Source organism: Psammomys obesus, unplaced genomic scaffold (assembly GCF_907164565.1).
Source record: "Psammomys obesus unplaced genomic scaffold, mPsaObe1.curated_primary_1811, whole genome shotgun sequence".
NCBI classification, from domain to species: domain Eukaryota; kingdom Metazoa; phylum Chordata; class Mammalia; order Rodentia; family Muridae; genus Psammomys; species Psammomys obesus.
The window spans coordinates 3,577,150-3,598,069 of record NW_026586463.1 but is presented as its reverse complement, the minus strand read 5'-3'; the positions used below and the strand labels follow the sequence as shown (position 1 = coordinate 3,598,069).

Below are 20,920 nucleotides of genomic sequence, written 5' to 3'. Positions count from 1 at the left end.
TAGCTGGGATACAAAGTAAATAAACTGTAGTTAATATAAAAAATAAAAATTTAATAAAAAAATAAAGATGAAAATAAGATAAAAAAAGAAAAAAATTAACAGATCCTATGTTTAAAATTCTCCCAATACTTTAAAATTAAGATCTACTTGGCCACCTAAGGTCTTGTTCTACAATGAAAGAACTGAACTTGAATTATTGCTTTAAGTACACAGCAGAAAATAGTTTTTAATGGTATTTTGTAATAGTGTATATAACACAGGAAAAGAGCAAGGAATCCACAGAATGACAAGTCAGTATTGGATGAAACTCTTTTTTTGTTACTGTAGGTGGTGATTGTCTCAGGTGAGGAAACTTCATGGTTCAGACCAATCCTGAGGACACTGACCTTCTTCGTTTTTGATAATTAAATACCTTGAAAGACTCATTTACAATAAAGCACTTGAAGACCCACTGATCTTCTCGTGACAGCTCACCATTTTTAAAGTAGAAACCAGAAGTTAGTGCTTGAAAATTTAACTTGAAGCAGTGCCATGTGCTAAACCCAAGAAGTCTGAGGATAGCAGTGGATAAGGACAAGGTAAATTTCTAGGTATTCCCAATTCTATAAGACCGAACATTTCAGTCCTAAGTAGAAACTACCAAAACATATGACTAAGGCATTATGGAAAATAAAGAGAGCTATAAATGTACACTTGGGATTGAAGGCTAACTGACCTCCAAATAATTGAATACAGTGACATAGTGTGCCATCTCTCCATAAAAAATATATTTCTGGAGAGGAAAAGAAGGGAATACTGAGTTTATACTAGAAATGTGGCTTGTGTCTAAGGCAATAATTTGCTTAGCCACAGCATCTAAAGTAGTTAGCAACCAAGACAACATTATATAACCACAGCATACAGAGAATATGGTCAGTAAAATTAATTTAATCCCAATATCCAAGGCAGACAGCATTCAAAGAGTGACAAGTGCCAGGAAAACAAAACAAAACAAAACCTATTTGCTTTGCCTTCAACTTCAGGAATCTGGCTGTTGTGTTGTGTGATTATTGGCCAGACATAAGCATTTGCAGGGCACAGGGAATCCATCTGCCTTGGATCTAACAGCTGGCACCCAGAGGACCAATCAACTCCACCCACATGGCTTCCTTCTTAGGAAGAGCCTACTGCTCAGTTATGTTTGTTTTTAATCTTTCAAAAGCTTCTTTTCTTTGCTTTCCCAGTATTTCTCTTCTGTCCTAGACAAGAGGAGATGTCCTGGGGAAACACAGGATGATCAAAGCAGAAAGGTCACTCTAAACATACTGTAGTTTTCTTTGCTAGCCATGATGGCATCTACCTTTAATCCTATCACTTGGAGGTAGAGGCAGGTGGATCTCTGTGGGTTCAAGGCCATTTTGATCTATATAGCAGTCAGTGCTACATAGTGAGCCCCTGTCTAAAATCTACTACATTTTTCTAGAGCAATTGTGTTTACTGAAGATAAATTAGGAGGGGGCACACAGACAATAGTTTTACTTGAGATCACAGCACACATAGAAGGGATTCTACTATTGAGCATAGTAACATCTTTCCTGAAAAAATTTCTAACTTAATCTGATCCACTAAGTTCAATCTATGTTTAAAAGCATAAATTTAATTACTATGTAGAAAGGTAAAATCTTGACCTCAATGAGAAAAATTAAAATAGAGTGGAAAGGATAAGGGTCATAAGGGAAGGGTCATTATATTACATATCTTACCTAATAAAATATTGCATTTTCAAGTCTGATATTTTTAGCTGTAAACTCCTCTCATTTTGTTAAATTACTAGGTATTTCATTCTTTGTGATCTTCATTGATCTTAAGAACTCTTTCATAATCAAAAGACTATGATGTCCTTCCATTTCACTTTATCTTGTTTCTGTTTTCCTTCACCTCTAACTGCTTTTAACTTTAGGCAGTAAATGAACTCAGACAAATTTTCATTTCTCTTTGCAAAATAAGGCAATAAATTAGATGACCTCTAATGTTTCTTTCAGATCCAAAAATTCTATAGTTTTCATTTGCCCTTTCTCTTTATTTCAGTAGTTGAGATTTTAAAAATATTCAGCCTCTCTAACGTCTGTTTACCACTTATATTCTAAAGAATAAAGGGTGTAGGGCCGAGGATATAGCTCAGGGTAGATTACTTGCCTAGAGTATATGAAGCCCTTAATTAAATTCCCAGAAACACCAGAGACAGAGATAAACAGAGAGACAGATGGAGACAGAGACAGGCAGAAAGAGTCACACACACACACACACACACACACACAGAGACAGAGAAAGTAATTAGCAGGTACATGTTTTGATTTTGTATTCTTGTTGTAGTCTTTGAGTTTTTTTTCAAATTTTACTTATTTATTTTTTATTTTATGTACTTTGGTGTTTTGAGTGTGTGCATGTCTATGTGAGGGTGTTGGATCCCTGGGGACAGGAGTTACAGACAGTTGTGAGCTGCCATGGGGGTGCTGGGAATTGAACCTGAGTCCTCTGGAAGAACAGCCAGTGCTCTTAACCACTGAGCCATCTCTCCAGCCCCAGTCTTTGAGTTTTTATCAGTTCTTTTTAACATGTCCAAGGGGCTGAACAGGAAATGTAAGAATGCTAACTACAAATGGGAACTTTGAAGCTCAGCCTGGTGACACATGGCTATAATCTCAGCGCTCTGGAAAGGCAATGGTAGAAAAATCAGGAGTTCAAAGTCATCTTCTGCTATAAAGGGAGGAGCAGCTCAATCTAGACTATTTAACACCCCATTTCAAAACCAAAGCAACGAACAAAGAGCTAATTTGTATTACTAAACCTTAATCTCCATGATTTTAGTAGGAATTTATTTCTCATATTTATTTAAATTTTAAGGAATGATGCTGAGCTTATAAGGTCTTGGATCACTTTTTCCGTGCACTATGGCATAGTTATTAGCAAATAAAATAACTTAAAAAAATCACATGTGGAATCTTTTTCTTGGAACTAACAAGTGAATACTTCAGATTTTATTTAGAGTAAAGATATAATCATAAACAAGTTGTATAATTTTTAAGCTAAACTCTTATATTCTTCAAATTAAAAAATAAGAATAGAAAAAAGGATTCATCTTTCTTTTTTTAAAATAATTTTTACTTTTTTATATTAATCACAGGTTATTTACTTTGTATCCTAGCCATAGCCCCATCCCTCATTCCCTCCCAATCCCACCCTCCCTCATCTTCTCCCTGCCTCATTTCAAGTCCACTGATAGGGGAGGTCCTCCTCCCCTTCCATCAGACCCTAGCTTATCAGGTATTTTCAGGACTAGCTGCAATGTCCTCCTCTGTGGCCTAGCAAGGCTGCTCCTCCCTCGGGCAGGGGTGGGGTGAAGGTCAAAGAACCAGCTATTGAGTTCATGTCAGAAATAGTCCCTGTTCCCCTTACTAGAGAACCCACTTGGATACTGAGATGCCATGAGCTACATCTGAGAAGAGGCTCTAGGTTATAGCCATACATGGTCCTTGGTTGGAGAAACAGTCTCAGACATGCCCCTGTGCCCAGATATATTTGGTCCTTATGAAACTCTTGTCTTCTCTAGGTCATACTAACTCCCCCTTCTTTCATATGATTCCCGGCACTCTGCCGAAGATTTGGTTATGAGTCTCAGCATCTGCTTTGATATACTGCTAGGGAGAGTCTTTCCGTTTCTGTGAAGCAAAAGATACTGTCGTCAGAACAAAACTACAGTCTACAGACTGGGAAAGGATCTTCACCAACCCTATATTTGACAGAGGGCTGATATCCAGAATATATAAAGAGCTAAAGAAGTTAAAAGACAATAAATCAAGCAATCCAATTAAAAAATGGGGAACGGAGCTAAACAGAATTCTTTGTAGAAGAATATTGAATGGCAGAGAAACACTTAAAGAGATGCTCAACATCCTTAGCCATTAGAGAGATGCAAACCAAAACAACCCTGGGATTTCACCTTACACCCATCAGAATGGCTAAGATAAAAAAAAACTCAAGTGACAACACATGCTGGAGAGGTTGTGGAGAAAGGGGAACCCTCCTCCATTGTTGGTGGGAATGTAAATTTGTACAACCACTTTGAAAATCAATCTGGTGCTTTCTCAGACAATTAGGAATAGTGCTTCCTCAAGATCCAGCTATACCACTCCTAGGCATATATCCAAAAGATGCTCAAGTATTAAACAACGGCATTTGCTCAACCATGTTTGTAGCAGCTTTATTCATAATAGCCAGAACCTAGAAACAACCCAGATATCCATCAATGGAGGAATGGATACAGAAATTATGGTACATTTACAGAATGGAATATGACTCAGCAATAAAAAATGAGGAATTCATGAAATTTGCAGGCAAATGGATGGAACTAGAAAAGATCATCCTGAGTGAGGTACCCCAGAATCAGAAAGACACACACGGTATATACTCACTTATAAGTTGATATCAGATATATACTATAGGATAAACATACTGAAATCTGTACACCTAAACAAGATAAATAAGAAAGAGGACTGGGTAATCCTCACTTAGAAAGACAAATGGGATGGACATGGGAAGTAGGAGAAAACAAATAACAGGACAGGAGCCTACTGAAGGGGATTTATCTTTCAAAAATAATTTGTATCTACTTCCTTGTAGGGATGCATGTTATGATTGTGAAAAAGTGCTATTTTGTCTTTCTTCATTGTGAGCCTAGCCTTTAATGGTCGAGCCATCTCTCCAACATTAAATATTAAAATTCTGTGAAGTGAAACACAGCCTGAGTGTATACTGATGACTCTTGCAACAGAAATGCACTTGAAGTTGTTTTTAGCCTGATGACATTCTCCAGTGAATGAATAGACATCCAAGCTCTCTTCATATAGTGAAGCGTATATTTACTAAATCAATGTTAAAGTTCAGGGCTAAAGCGTCACGAATCTTAGAAGCTATGATAGTCACAGACACTCTGTTGTGCTGCCTGGTCCAACAAATCCCATATGTTGAAAGGCATTCTTCGTTTTCACCATTAGACATACCCCAAAGGGAATAGTGGGAAAGAATCAATGTGAGAGTGCCATTGTCAGTCAGGGATGGATAGGCTTTTGTCTAGTCTTCTAAATAGCTTACTTTTCAAAAGCAAGAAGAAAATTGGATAATTTTTATTCTTTTTAAGCTTAAGACATTTCTCCCAGGAGTTTGATACTTATAAGGATCACAATGAGCTGTACTGTGTCTCACTCTGCTATGATCAGAAATAAAATTCTGAGAAGCCCACACTATCAAACAATAACACACTGTACAAACTTACACCAAAAAAATTTTTCCCTAAGGACTTGTTCAAATTATGTAACTCATAGCAATAAGTAAAGTTCTGTTAACTATTCATTTACAATTTCTACCTGAAATCTTTCATTTAGTTATAAAAAAGATATGCAGATTTAGTTATATGATTCAGTTTTTTTTTGTGTTTCAGACATAATTTTAATAAAATCTATTTTGAAATAAAATAAGGGATGGAGAGATGGCTCAGTGTCTAAGAGCACTCACTGCTCTTCCAGAGGACCTGGGTTCCATTCCTTGAACCTACTTGGTGGCTAACAACCCTCTGTAACTCCAGTTCCAGAGGATACCACACCCTTTCCTAGCATCTGTGACTACTGTATACACAAGATTCACACACACACACACACACACACACACACACACACACACACACACACATACACACACACACACACACACACACAGAGGCAAAACATCTACAAATTTAAAATAAAAAATAAAATTTATACATATTTTACTTAATAATAAAATATGATCCCCCCAACCCTACCACCAACACCAACCTACTAGATTTTGTTTTTCTTTTGTTCCAGATTGGTACTTATCTATTTCAATTTTCCAGCAAAGTTACAGTGTGTGCCTAAAAGTTTTAGTTAAATAAAAGTGAAGCCCCCAACACTTACTGTGTGAACTGACCTCTTAGTGATGTTAAATATGTTAGACAGACATTTTGGAATTTGCAAAGGACATTTGTAAGCATGTCAAACATTTTTCTCTGCTTTATCTGGTCTTTTGAGGATGTTTCTCTTAGTGGGGTATTAGTTCTAGCCTCTTATCCTTCTTTCTCCCTCTCTTTATTTTGAAAGAGAGTTTCAAGATGAAGCCCATGTTGGTCTCAAGCTCTCTAAGCAGCTTTTAACCCATTAATCTCCTTTCTCAGTATCCTGAATGCTGGGTTACAAGGATGACTTAAGGTAGGCTAGGCTCATCATTACATCTTTCCATAATTACCTTCAAAACAATTAAAAATGATATTTCAGAATGAACTTACTACAATTTAAGTTCACACTATGTTTGTATTGTATCATTCCTGTAAGTAAAATATATGCCACCAAAAGATTCACCATAGAAATGATGAAGAAATATCTAATGCTTTATAGGCTAAGACAATCTGTCTGATAAATTCATTAAGATAATTTGAAAATTGTGTTATTTATAAATTAATTATTATAGAATAAAAATAAAATTTTTAAATTACAAAGAAGTTGCCATCAGAAACCATTTTAAATATATACTGTGTTTTCTGCTTTCCTTTCTTTCATTTTTGTGCTTTAATCATGCGTCAACCTTAGACTGAACTAACAGAGGCAGAGATAGGATACACACTCAGGAATAATACTGAATATAGACAAGAGAAGTTTACACAGTACTCAAAATCTCTAGTTCTCAATCCAGAGGAACAAAACACTTTTCATCTTTAAATCCTGAAAATAATTAGGGCCCTAAATTGGGCTTATATGCATTTTTTTCCTCTTAGAAGAATGAATTCAAAATAGATTAAAAAGAAGTGAGATGATTTTTTTTTCTACTAGTTTTAATGACACATTAAAATAAGTCAGTATTTCTCAAACTTTGTCATGCAACATTTTAGTTTTCAATAATTTTTTATAGTTCATCCTGGGCACAGAAAAAAAATTTAAATTTTGCTTATTTATAGGACCAAATCATTTAATAACAATAATCTGTGTTGAGTAGAACCAATGTTATCATGTCACCATTGAAAAGAGTACACTATTTTGTAGCACCCCATGAGCATGCTATAGCATCTTTGACCTCCCTGGCACCATTTGAAAATTTAGCCTTGAATTGGCAAAACCCAAAACAAGAGTTGGAAACCATCTTTCAAAGGTCAGAGTAGAAAGCAGTTCAAATATGTATAAAATCCAGATGAATCAGGAAATGATGCATACAATAAAACTAAAAATTTCATATCCGGAAAGAAGACATGTACAAAACAATTTTTACATTTATATTCAGTTCACTCTTTCTCTTTCTCTCCCTCCGCTTCCCCCTCTTTGTCTCTTACTCTCTCTCTGTCTCTCTGTCTCTGTCTGTCTATCTCTCTCTCTCTCACACACACACACAGATTAGACTTGTTGGGTGGGGTATAGCTCACTGATACAATGCTTGCCTAGCACTTCAAATAAAAACCAGTCAACTTACAATGACATCCAGGGAAGGAAAAGAATTAAAAATGTACCAAACATGAAAGAACATTGATACAGAGTCTATAAGTATAAGGGAAAACAATGAAAACATTTTAAATAGTCAATGACATCTAAGCAGGAAAACTAATACACATATAGTATAGATTTTAAAAGATTATTTATTTTATGTGCATGTGCAATTGACTGAGTGTATATATGTGGCCCACTTATGTACATGTGTTCACAGAAGTCAGAAGAGAGCATCAGTTCTCTTAGAATTCCAGTTACAGGCAGTTATGATGTGGGTGCTGGGTACTGAACCTTGGTCCTTTACAAGAGCAGCAAGTTTGCGTAACTGCTGAGTCATTTATAAATTAAAATTAAAAAAAAAAACCAAAAAACCCAAAATTCTGCTTTTTGATCTTTAAGTTAAAAAAAATGTTTCTGCAACAACTCTTCCTCTTTTCTCATTTTTAATCTAAGCACAGCTTTAACTCATCTTTCTTCTCCTGAGCTTCAAAGTAATGTTTAGCAGAGAGAGGCCACTATAGGAAACATAAAAATATTGAGTTCTCTGGTATGCAATTCTTTCATATCCCAAAGAGGAAAAAAAACCCTGGTGGTGGAGGGATAATATGGCTAGAACATCAGGATAGTTAATAATTTTAAGTGTAACTGCAAACAATACCAAATATACAATATAAGACATATTTCTGTCCATTCTTTACACTTATTAGTAAAGAATGACTTCCTTGGCATAAAAAACAGATAAAAGTTAAATACAATGCTAAAGATTATTGGTTGGTGGTCTTACGAGACTTTACAATCACAAGGACTATAGAAAGTCAGGAGGGGCCAAGATGGCGGCACCGGGAGAACACCATGTCTGAGAAGCGGGACAACACACTCCGTGCAGCAACCAGAAGACTGAACTCTGGGCCCTAAAACAACAGCGATTGATCGTGTTTCCCAGGTGAGGGGAGGCTCCCAAGGCGTGGGAATCGGTCGGGTCCACTCTCGGCTGCCCAGCCAGAACCCGGAAGAGAACCCGGCTAACACGGGCTTTGGGTCTCCAGGCTGGTGCCGCAAGCCTGCGTGTCCTGATCACTTTCCCAGGCTGATTGGTGGGCACAAGGGTGCCTGAGGCTGGAAGTCCCAGTCGCAAAAAAACCCCACGGGGAAGGAAAGTTGCCAGACTGGTCACGGGTCACCCAGACTTTCCCTGGAAGGTCTCTCCAACCACGGGTACCTGCCGCCATCACAATTGAGCTCCCGCCGTGCATGGATTGCAGCTGCGCGCCCAGCTCAAAATCCCTACTCCCTCTTGGGAGGAGGCAGGAGGCGTCCAGCAGAATCTGCCACAGACCACATTGTCTGTACCCCAACCCGAGATCGGGGCTGAGAAAACCCAATCCTTTCGGGCACTCCCCCAAACGCCGCCATCACCCTGCCGCAGCGGAGCAGAAGGATAAAGAGGCGCACAGCGGCTTCACAGTGCCGGGACCCCAGTGCTGCCGGCTGCTCCTAGCAAACAAACTACAGCTCGGGATCTGGGACTGTGGTCATTCTACACGTCCTGAGATTATCCTGGGTCCAGCGCAATAAGGTCTAGCAGCAAGTTCTATCACCGCCCCCCCCCGACCCCTGGCAGAGAAACACCGGCTCAGGGCTCAGGATCCGACTGAGAAGCCCCAACCCCTGCTGGCACTCCCCTGAGAGCACCTCCATAAGCTTGCCCTAGCAGAGGAGAAGGTCAGAGGGGAAGGACAGAGAGGCAGCCTGCCAAGGACACAGCACCCTCTCTCCAGCTCACCCAGCGGCCCCTAGCAGAGAAACCCAAGCTCTGGATCTGAGGACACTCAACCCTACCCAGTACTCTCTTGGGATCAGCAAACATAGATTCTACCGCTAGGCTGCTTCTGGCAGAGAGATCTGGGCCCGGGATCTGGGATTGAGTACACTCATCCTAACTCTTTCCCGAGCCACCCAGGGACCAGTCAACATAACCCCTCCTGGCAGAGGGAAAGGACAAAGAGGCAGCACACAGGAAAGGTGGACACTGAGAGCTGACTGTTAGCCTACCCGTGCACTTCCACAGCAGGACCAAACCAGAGAGTAGTGAGCAAGGGGAACCCCTGTGCATTCCAACTGGTCCGGCAAGAGAGTGAGTGAGCCTTCTAGGGAGAGATTGCCCCAGACCCAGGGCCTCTCCGCAGAAGCAACCAGATGAGATCCCTGCCACCCACACCCCTAGTGTGGGCATCAGAGGGATTCTTGGGATAGCGACCCCAACATTGAAGCCTCTGCCTTGCGGGTCCACCAAGGTAATCCAGGCAAACAATCCCTGGATCTCAGTCAGAACTGTGTAATAGTGGCTTGCAGGCCACTGCAATAGTCAGTGAATCTGCGCATGCACACTGCGCCCGCTAAAAGCGCATGCGAATAGCGCCAGCGTCACATTCCTTACTTAGACAAAACTGAAAACACAGTGCACACTCCCAAAGCAGTGAACCTCTCTCATCTTCCTGAAAAAACAGTCCAGAAAACAGAAAGAGAGGATCATAGCCCAAACTACAATCTCGAGGAACAACCAGTGAGGATTATAAATAACCAGATGGCTAGAGGCAGACGTAAGAACACTCCCAACAAAAATCAGGACATAATGACCTCACCAGCAACCCCACAAAACAATGGACACTTCAATTCACTAGATATACAAGAAAACGACCTCAAAACTATGTTTCTCCAGCTATTAGAGGCCCATAGAGATGAAATGAACAAAGCCCTCAGAGAAATAACCAAAGAAATCTAGACTAACCAAGAGGAAACAAATCGTGCTCTCAGAGAAATGACCACGAAAATTGAGGCAAACAGAGAAGAAATGCACAAAGCTCTCAAAGAAATGTCCACACAAATGAAGGCAAATAAAGAAGAAATAAACAAAGCTCTCATAGAAATATAGGCAATTATACCCAAAGAAGTAGAGGCACAATTAGTGATACATACAGAGGAAACGGACAAAAAAATAGAAACTATCATTGAAAAGCAGGAGTCCACATTCAAACAGATGAAGGAAATGGTGCAAGACATGAAAACAGAATTAGAATCAATAAAGAAAACACAAATAGAGAAAAACTAGGAGCTGGATAACATAGAGAAAAGATCAGGAACTACAAAGGTAAGCATCACCAACAGAATACAAGAGATGGAAGAAAGAATCTCAGGAGCCGAAGACACACTTGCAGAAATTGACACGTCTCTCAAAGAAAAAATAAAATCAGAAAAGTTCCAAACACAAAACATCCAAGAAATCAAGGACACCATGAAAAGACAAAACCTAAGAATAATAGGAGTAGAAGGAAAAGAAGACATCAGGGTCAAAGGTCCGGAAAATATTTTCAAGAAAATTATAGAAGAAAACTTTCCCAACTTAAAGAAGGAGATGGCCATAAACATACAAGAGGCCTACAGAACACCAAGTAGACTAGACCAGAAAAGAAATTCTTCACGTCACATCATAGTCAAAACACTGAACCTACAAAACAAAGAAAAAATTCTAAAAGCAGCAAGGGAAAAAGGCCAAGTAACATATGAAGGTAGACCTATCAGAATCACACCAGATTTCTCAACAGAAACTATGAAAGCCAGAAGGGCCTGGAGAGAAATCATACAGTCCTTAAGGGACCACAGATTCCAATCCAGACTACTATACCCAGCAAAACTTTCAATCAACATAGACGGATAATTCAAGACATTCCAAGACAAAACCAAATTTAAACAATATCTACATAGTAACCCAGCTCTACAGAAGTTACTAGAAGGGAAACTCCAAACCAAAGAAAACAACTACATCGAAGGAAACAGAGGAAACAGATAACTACACAACAACAACAACAACAACAAAAAAAAAACAAAAGAAGACAAGCAATGAAACTCAGTGACACAAACAACACCACATCTAAACACCTCATGGAACCTTCTCCAAAATAGACCATATAGTTGGTCATAAAGCAAGCCTCAACAGATACAAAAAGATTGAAATAATCCCTTGTATTCTATCTGACCACCATGGACTTACGCTGGACCTCAACAACAACAGAAATAACAAACAGCCCATACGCACATGGAAACTGAACAACTTGTTACTCAATGACAGCTGGGTTAAGGAAGAAATAAAGAAAGAAATTAAAGACTTCCTAGAATTCAATGAAGATGAAGGCACAACATACCCAAATTTATGGGACACATTGAAAGCAGTGCTCAGGGGAAAATTTATAGCACTAAGTGCCTGCAAGAAGAAATTCGTACCATCACATACAAACAACTTAATGGCCCAACTGAAAACCCTAGAAAAAAAAAGAAGCAGATACACCCAAGAGGAGCAGAAGGCTGGAAATAATCAAACTCAGGGCTGGAATCAATCAATTAGAAACAAATAAAACCATTCAAAGAATCAATGAAACAAAAAGCTGGTTCTTTGAGAAAATCAACAAGATAGAAAAACCCTTAGCCAAACTAACTAAAAAGCAGAGAGAATCTATCCAAATCAACAAAATCAGAGATGAAAAGGGTGACATAACTACAGACACAGAGGAAATTCAAACAATCATTAGGTCATACTACAAAAGCCTATATGCCACAAAATTTGAAAACCTAAATGAAATGGACAATTTTCTTGATAGATTCCATCTTCCAACATTAAGTCAAGATCAGGTAGAAAGACTGAACAGCCCTATATCCCCCAAGGAAATTGAAGCAGTCATTCACAGTCTCCCCTCCAAAAAAAGCCCTGGGCCAGATGGTTTCAGTGCGGAATTCTACCAGACCTTCAAAGAAGTGCTCACACCAATTCTCCTCAAACTATTCCACAAAATAGAAACAGAAGGTACATTACCAAACTCATTCTATGAAGCAACAGTCACCCTGATACCTAAACCACACAAAGACCCAACAAAAAAAGAGAACTTCAGACCTATCTCTCTTATGAACATTGATGCAAAAATACTCAATAAAATACTTGCAAACCGAATCCAAGAACACATCAAAGATATCATCCACCACGACCAAGTAGGCTTCATCCCAGGCAGGCAAGGGTGGTTCAACATACGGAAATCCATCAATGTAATCCACCACATAAACAAACTGAAGGAGAAAAACCACATGCTCATCTCCTTAGATGCTGAAAAAGCATTTGACAAAGTCCAACACCCATTCATATTTAAAGTCTTGGAGAGATCAGGAATACAAGGCACATATCTAAACATAGTAAAGGCAATATACAGCAAGCCTATAGCCAACATCAAACTCAATGGAGAGAAACTTAAATCAATCCCACTGAAATCAGGGACAAGACAAGGCTGCCCACTCTCTCCCTACCTCTTCAACATAGTACTTGAAGTCCTAGCCAGAGCAATAAGACAACTAAAGGAGATCAAGGGGATACAAATCGGAAAGGAAGAGGTCAAAGTGTCACTATTCACAGATGATATGATAGTATATATGAGCGACCTCCAGAATTCAACCAGAGAACTCCTCTAGTTGCTAAACACCTTCAGCAAAGTGGCAGGATACAAAATCAACTCAAAAAAATCAGAAGCCCTCCTGTATACCAAAGACAAAATGGCCGAGAAAGAAATTAGGGAAACAACACCCTTCACAATAGCCACTAATAACATAAAGTACCTTGGGGTGACACTAACCAAGCAAGTGAAAAACCTGTTTGAGAAAAACTTCAAGTCTCTGAAGAAAGAAATTGAGGAAGATCTCAGAAGATGGAAAGATCTCTGGTGCTCATGGATTGGTAGGATTAACATTGTGAAAATGGCCATCCTGCCAAAAGCAATCTACAGATTCAATGCAATTCCCATCAAAATACCAACATCATTCTTTATAGACCTTGAAAGAAAAATTCTCAGCTTCATATGGAGAAACAAAAAACCCAGAATCTCCAAAACAATCCTGTACAACAACAGATCATCTGGAGGTATCTCTATCCCCGATTTCAAGTTGTACTACAGAGCAATAGTAATAAAAACTGCATGGTATTGGCATAAAAACAGAAAGGAGGATCAATGGAACCGCATAGAAGACCCAGAAATAAACCCACACACCTATGAATACTCAATTTTTGACAAAGAAGCCAAAACCATTCAATGGAAAAAAGACAGCATCTTCAACAAATGGTGCTGGTCCAACTGGATGTCCACATGCAGAAAAATGAAAATAGATCTATATTTATCACCCTGCACAAAACTAAAGTCCAAGTGGATCAAAGACCTCAACATAAAACCAGATACTCTAAATCTGTTAGAAGAAAAAGTGGGGAACAGCCTAGAACTCATTGGCACAGGAGACAACTTCCTGAACAGAACACCAACAGCACAGGCTCTAAGAGCAACAATCAATAAATGGGACCTCATGAAACTGAACAGCTTCTGTAAAGCAAAGGACACTGTCATCAAAACAAAACGCCTGCCTACAGATTGGGAAAGAATCTTCACTAACCCTTTATCTGACAGAGGACTAATATCGAGTATATACAAAGAACTAAAGAAGCTGAAAAGCAGCAAACCAAGTAATCCAATTAACAAATGGGGAACAGAGCTAAACAGAGAATTCTCGACAGAGGAATATCGAATGGCAGAGAAACACTTAAAGAAATGCTCATCCTCATTAGCCATCAGGGAAATGCAAATCAAAACGACCCTGAGATATCACCTTACACCCATCAGAATGGCCAAGATGAAAAACTCAAGGGACAACACATGCTGGAGAGGTTGTGGAGAAAGGGGAACCCTCGTCCACTGCTGGTGGGAATGTAAACTGATATAACCACTCTGGAAATCTATCTAGCGCTTTCTAAGACAATTAGGAATAGTGCTTCCTCAAGACCCAGCTATACCACTGTTGTTATATACCCAAAGTTTGCTCAAGTACACAAAAGGGATACTTGCTCAACCATGTTTATAGCAGCATTATTTGTAATAGCCAGAATCTGGAAACAACCCAGATGTCCATCAACGGAGGAATGGGTACAGAAACTGTGGTATTTTTACACAATGGAATACTACTCAGCAATCAAAAAGTAGGAAATCATGAAATTTGCAGGCAAATGGTGGGATCTAGAAAAGATCATCCTGAGTGAAATATCCCAGAAGGAGAAAGACAAACACGGTATGTACTCAGTTATATAGACCTATAAGATGTGATAAACATAATGAAATCTATACACCTAAAAAAGATAATCAAGAGAGCGGACATGGGGTAAGATTATCAATCCTCGTTAAGTAAGACAGATGGGATGCACATTGAACATGTGACAGGACTCTACTGAGCGCATTTGAAAGACTCTAACTAGCAGTGTTTTCAAAGCAAAGACTCATGACCAAACCTTAGGCAGAGTACAGGGAATCATAAGAAAGAAGGGGAGTTAGTCTGATGAGGAAAGGATAGGAGCTCCACAAGGACCAAATATATCTGGGCACAGGGTCTTTTCTGAGACTGACATGCAACCAGGGACCATGTATGAATGTAACCTAGAACCTCTGCTCAGATGTAGCCTGTGGTAGCTCAGTAACCAATTGGTTTCCCATAGTGAGAGGAACAAGGACTATTTCTAACAGGAACTCAATGACTGGCTCTTTGGCCTCCCCACCCCCGAAGGGAGGAGCAGTCCTGTTAGGCCACAGAGGAGAGCTTTGCAGCCTGTCCTGAAGATACCTGATAAAACAGGATCAGATGAATGGGGAGGAGGTCCTCCCTATTAGTGGACTTGGCAAGGGGCACGGTGGAGATGAGGGAGGGAGGGAGGGACTGGGAGGGAATGAGGGATCGGGGCATGGCTGGGATACAGAGTTAATAAAATGTAACTGATAAGAAAAAAATAAAATTCAAAAAACAAACAAACAAACAAACAAACAAAAAGAAAGTCAGAAAAGAGGTTAGGTAGGTTGTGAAGATGGAAAAAGGATGGTTTAAATAGTAAAAAATTGAAACAGAACAGAAAATTATCATGAATATTGCTGCATTATGCAAGATTCATTCTCTAAGAAGCAATATCCCCCCAATATGTAGGAGGTTCCTTTCTGATTAGAACTACCAAAAGAAGCGCTGAGAGTTTTCATAAACACTTCAGTGTAACAGGAGTTGCATGCCTCTTACATTCTGAGTTGTAGTTGGTTAACTATAGCAGCCATTTATAAATTGAATATCTTACTCAAACTGCTTGAGACCAGAAATGTTTTCAATTCATATAACATTGACTTTACATATTTGCATAGAGTTTACTGACTGACCATTCCTAATTGGGAAATCTTACATATAAAATGCTCTAAAATCCGAAATTCTGGTGGTGTCCTCAGAGCAAGGACACTCAGATCTGCTCTAAGTACCACAGAAAGTTGAAATTACAATTAAAGTCTTTGAAAACTGTTTAGCATAGTTGCAGTCAATTTTGAAAGTATTAACTAGATGTGATAAATGATCCACCAGGTAAAGAAGAAAACATGCAAACAAACCGAGCTATAAATATACTTTCTATGGCATGTCCAAATCTAATGACCACATTAAATAAATTAATGGATTGCCATTTTACCAATTTTTCCACTCTATTCAATGACATTGGTCTCTATTTTTCATCCCAAATGCTCATTCTTGAATCGCATCAGCCTTTGCTTTTAACTCATGGCCAATTAATAAGAGATGTTAGTTTTCTAAGGACTAAAACTTTTAATTCACACCAAAACAAGTAATTTTTTAATATGGACCTCACCTTAGAAATCCCCAGGGATCTTTTAAAAATTTGATGTTCAGACTAAACCCATATAATCATTTATAAAAAGCAGGGTTTCAGGGGGAGCTCAAGGGTCAGGATCTCAGGAACATTTAGAGTCCTGGTCTTTCTAACCTGTGTCAAATTAAGAGTCATTGTTCTGGGGGGAGGGAAGTTTTTTGAGCAAACTTTCAAGTTGGTGAAGAAGATACTTTTGGGTGAATATAAAGCAAGTTCCTGAGGTGCTAAGTGGTGAAAAAGTTTTGTTCAAAGTAACTATTGTTATTAGAGAAACACTATGTTAAAGTATTATTAGTCTCAACTGCTACATCTTAAATTAAAAAATTATTTAACTTGAAGTCTATTAATTTAATAAAATTAATCAAAGCAAAGGTTATTTAGTGTGGCTGCTGAGGATGATTAAAAAGATACCATGTATCATAATACGTTTTTTAAAACTATACATTTTTCATTGGTTATTAAACAGTCAAGCCACAGAGCCAGTTGTAATTAAGTGAAATGAAGATTCTCACATGGCTTCTAATCTAGTTGCTGGCTTAAGGCTCCGAAACTATCAAGACCTGTGCTCATGAGTCAGAAACTGGAGACAGCAACCTGTGTTTTAAGACACCCTTCTTGTAGTTCTGACATGTGCTAAGCTTTGAGAATAACACATGTAGGCAGCATTAAAATAAAGGGAGATATACAATGACTAAAGTCAGTGGTTAAGTATAAAGTAACTGCTACTTAAAACATTGAGAGCTAATGGAGCAAATGTTATATGGCATTAATTACTACTCAAAAACAGGTTCTAAAGTTTAATCATAAAATAATATTATTTTCACTATTAAACTGATATTTATCAGTTAACACATGATTATGGTCATTAATCCATTAGTAGCACTTTGGGGACTCATTTAAATTATACAGTATATCGGGGCTGGAGAGATGGCTCAGAGGCTAAGAACACTTGCTGTTCTTCCAGAGGTCCTGAGTTCAATTCCCAGCACATGGTGGCTCCCAACCATCTGTAATACCTGTGTGCCCTCCTTTAGTGTGGAGACATAAATGCAGGCAGAATATTGTACACATAATAAATAAAAATGTAAATCTTAAAAAATTATGCAGTATATAATAATCTGCATATGGCATAATGAAAAGTAAAATGTCATAACTAAGAATTAACTTTAGTTTTTATCCCCAGTTTCTGAGTGAAATGTATGTATAAATACATTTTCCTTTAAGGTCTTTAACTGAAAATGAACTCCTTTTTGCCATGATAGTAGATGACTCTGGCTTTTTTCTTTGATTAACATTCCTGAGCTCTAAGAAACTTTATTTCATTTAAACATATGCTTCCAGTATTTAAAGACTCTTGAGTTAAAAGTTGAGGCACATATATGAAAAATAAGTTTAATAGCTAGTATCTACAACAAGATATCTACTCTAGGACATCCGATTTCCTACAGTGGAAAGAATAGTTTTACTTGTCAACTTGACACAGTCTAGAATGTGAAGAACTTTCTAGAGTAGATTGGCATGTGGGCGTGTCTGTGGGGATATTTGTTAATGGGAAAACACACCACTGTGGGTGACGCCATTCCATGCAGAAGGGCGGTTGTGCTGTATAATAGAAAAAGCAAGCCGAGCCCTGGATGTATGCAGTAGTGCGGTCTGCTCTTGACCGTGAATGTAATGTGACTAGCTGCTTCAAGTTCCTATGTCTTAACCCTGGGCTTCCCTGCCATGGTAAACTGTGACCTGTAATTGTGATGGAATAAACACTTTCATTAAGTTGCTTTTGTCAGGGTATTTTATCACCTCAACAGAAAATGAAAACAAGACATTTCAAAATTATTGTTTCATGTGCTTACGGGTGCTCATAACCACTTACTTTTTGTCTATAAATGCTTAGTTTTCCTAGAATATTTTAGATATTGTTCTAGGAGCACAATGAGTTCTCAAAGATTAAGACTTCACTGACCAGGTCTTGAACTCTTCATGACTACAGTGCTAGGTTTCAGTTGCTCTGAAAGCCATAAACAGTGATCTTAAATACTAAATGGGCACCAGAACCATATGGAGAGCTTATGGAATGACAGTCCCTACTCAATGTTTCTCTACAAGAGCTCTGAAATGGGGTCCCCAAATCATACTTGGATGACCAAGACAAATGACAGTTCTACACAACACATCTGATAACTTTCAATCACTGTCTTCCCTCCCTCAACAAAAGCAATGGCTCATAAATGCTCATAATCACTCACACTCCAGTAGAGTTTGGGTTCTGAGAACCAGCTCATAGAGAAGATCAGCAGCTCCAGAATCAAAGCAGTTCATACTATGGAAAGGAACCTCTCCTTCCAGCGGCTTTTCTCCTTTCCTGTTTTTCTTTAGTTTTTTGTTTGTTTGTTTGTTTGTTTTGTTTTTCCCTTTACTCACAAATCATTGCCATTTTTCAATATGACTGTTATGGAAAAGAATAACTCATTCAGATTTTTCATATTTTTTACTTTAGTATACTCAGTTGTCTTTTGAACTTAGTCTTCATGTCACCTCCACCTTTATTGGACTACATGCTCTCTGAATGACTAGAATCACAAGTTGAAAGAACATTGGGAATTCGTTTAATCTCTCCTTGGCCTCAGTCAGGGCTATGTCTAAACCATCCTCAAAGATAGCAATTGAGCAAAATAAGAATAGGAAGCAGGGTTCCCTGCTCAGCATTCTGATGCATACTTGAAGATAGCACCATGCTTTGCTTCCCTAACCCAGCTGACGTCAGCTTTAGAACATCCTTATTAGAGTGCTCAAACCTTAAATTATTTGGACTCATCCTTAATAAGTTTACTCTACTCTATTCATGGCCTAACTTAATATATGTTATCCTAATGAAGGCTTTTTTGTTGGTAGGTAAAAAGGGAAAGATTAATTTATAGAGTAACTAAGAGTGACTTAATTAGCACAAAGAAAGGCTTATTTATAAATGCCACTGAATGTAATGCAATAGCTCTTATGGGAACAAAAGGTGAATTAGGTGAGGATAATCTGAAGTGGTATTTGTCATTTTATTTTATTAAAACAAGTGATGATGCACTACAGTTTTGAAAACTTTATGAGTCATCAGACACCTCACACATAAAACAGTGGGAATAAAAGAACTTTTAAGATGGATTGCAAGTTCTATTTAACCATATTTTATGGTATTTCATATAAGTGAATATTAATAGGGCATTATTCATTTTTTATTTTTCATATTGTATAGTCTTTACTACTGAAATCAGAGTTATAGTAATAGATGATTTTAATTTTTATGACTCAAAAATATGGATTCTGTCACATGGTAATTTTTTTCTGAATTTCTTTTTTTCCTTTTCAAATACTTGAGGTGCTTAGAGATTCAGTGGATAAAATGCAAGTTTAGAATGGGAATGTGTCATTTACTTCAATTTCAACATTCTAACTACTATTATTTTAAATGTATACTTTGGTTTTGGAATGGTGAGGTACGCTAGGCCTCCCTGGCCTTGAAGAATGGGTTTGCTCCTTGCCCATTGTATTAATGCTATATGTTGGAGGTGGTGCATTTAGTCTCCAGAGAGAAGGAAGATGCTGCTTGCACAGCACTTCTACTCACCAGTCCATGAAGCAGCAAGGGTGTTGGCTTTGAAGGAAGCCAACTGTCCTGCTCTCCCAGCCAGAGGTAAAGAATTGCATTGGTGGCCACTAGAGGGAGGAGGATTAGGAATAGAGTAAATTGTGGGGAAAAGGCACCCATGAAAAACGCACATGGGACAACCAACACATCACCAAACACTGCCTAGCAGCTACATCTACCTCACTGAGGGATTTTAATGGGGTTGCTAACATCATTAGCCCAGAGACCCAGACACCAGTAATTATGTAGTATCCCATTATTCTGCCCCTTAACTTGGATGGCTGGAGAAGGGAGTTTGAATGAATGGGATTGTGGGAACACACAATCATACAAACACAAACATACAAGCACACATACATTCTCATGCCCCATTACAACAAGTTGCATCTGTGATGTCTGATTCTTGCTGGCTTTTTAATTTAAAACTCCTGATGTTCTTTACCAAGAATGTGTTCATGAAAAGCAAACAGCCCACCTTCAAGATAGTCTTGGAGAACCACCAGCAGAGATACTCATTATGCCAAGATGTATTTTATCAAGAAATCTGTGTAAATTACATGAGCTTGAAAGAAACAGAATGTAATATAATTAAGCAAAATTTCTTTTACTAAATAACAGCTTGAAGCAAACCTGCAAAAAATGTTTCCAATTAGCATCTTTAGCAAAGAAAAACAAAAAACAAAAAATAAAATACAGCTCAGAGTAGGTTTTTCTTTTTGCCTTCCATACTGACAGCTGTGGGCTGCCTAGAGATTGTCTTACCTCCAGCACAGGTAGCTGAGCACTCTGACCAGGGCTGATGATTCCACATAAAGCCAACTTCATTATCACCACTGCCAGTACGAACGATGGGAACATTGAACTTGTACCTAATTCCCAAATTCTGTTCTTGGAGTAGAACCTGCCATTGAAAACAACTGGTGAAGATAATTAAAATACATGGGACTTCATTCAGGTATTTATTATCTGAAGAAGAAAATCCCACAGAGCAAGTCTTAC

General features: G+C 38.4%; 1 protein-coding gene across 1 annotated transcript in view; it reads right to left on the bottom strand.

Annotated features, from left to right (window-relative positions):
- Adamts6 (ADAM metallopeptidase with thrombospondin type 1 motif 6) overlaps positions 1–20,920 on the bottom strand; it is a 268,080-nt gene that overhangs the window by 35,533 nt on the left and 211,627 nt on the right. Inside the window, exon 19 of the mRNA XM_055601955.1 lies at positions 20,684–20,822. Within this exon, the coding sequence (XP_055457930.1) occupies positions 20,684–20,822 (139 nt within the window). The remainder of the gene's footprint in view (positions 1–20,683; positions 20,823–20,920) is intronic.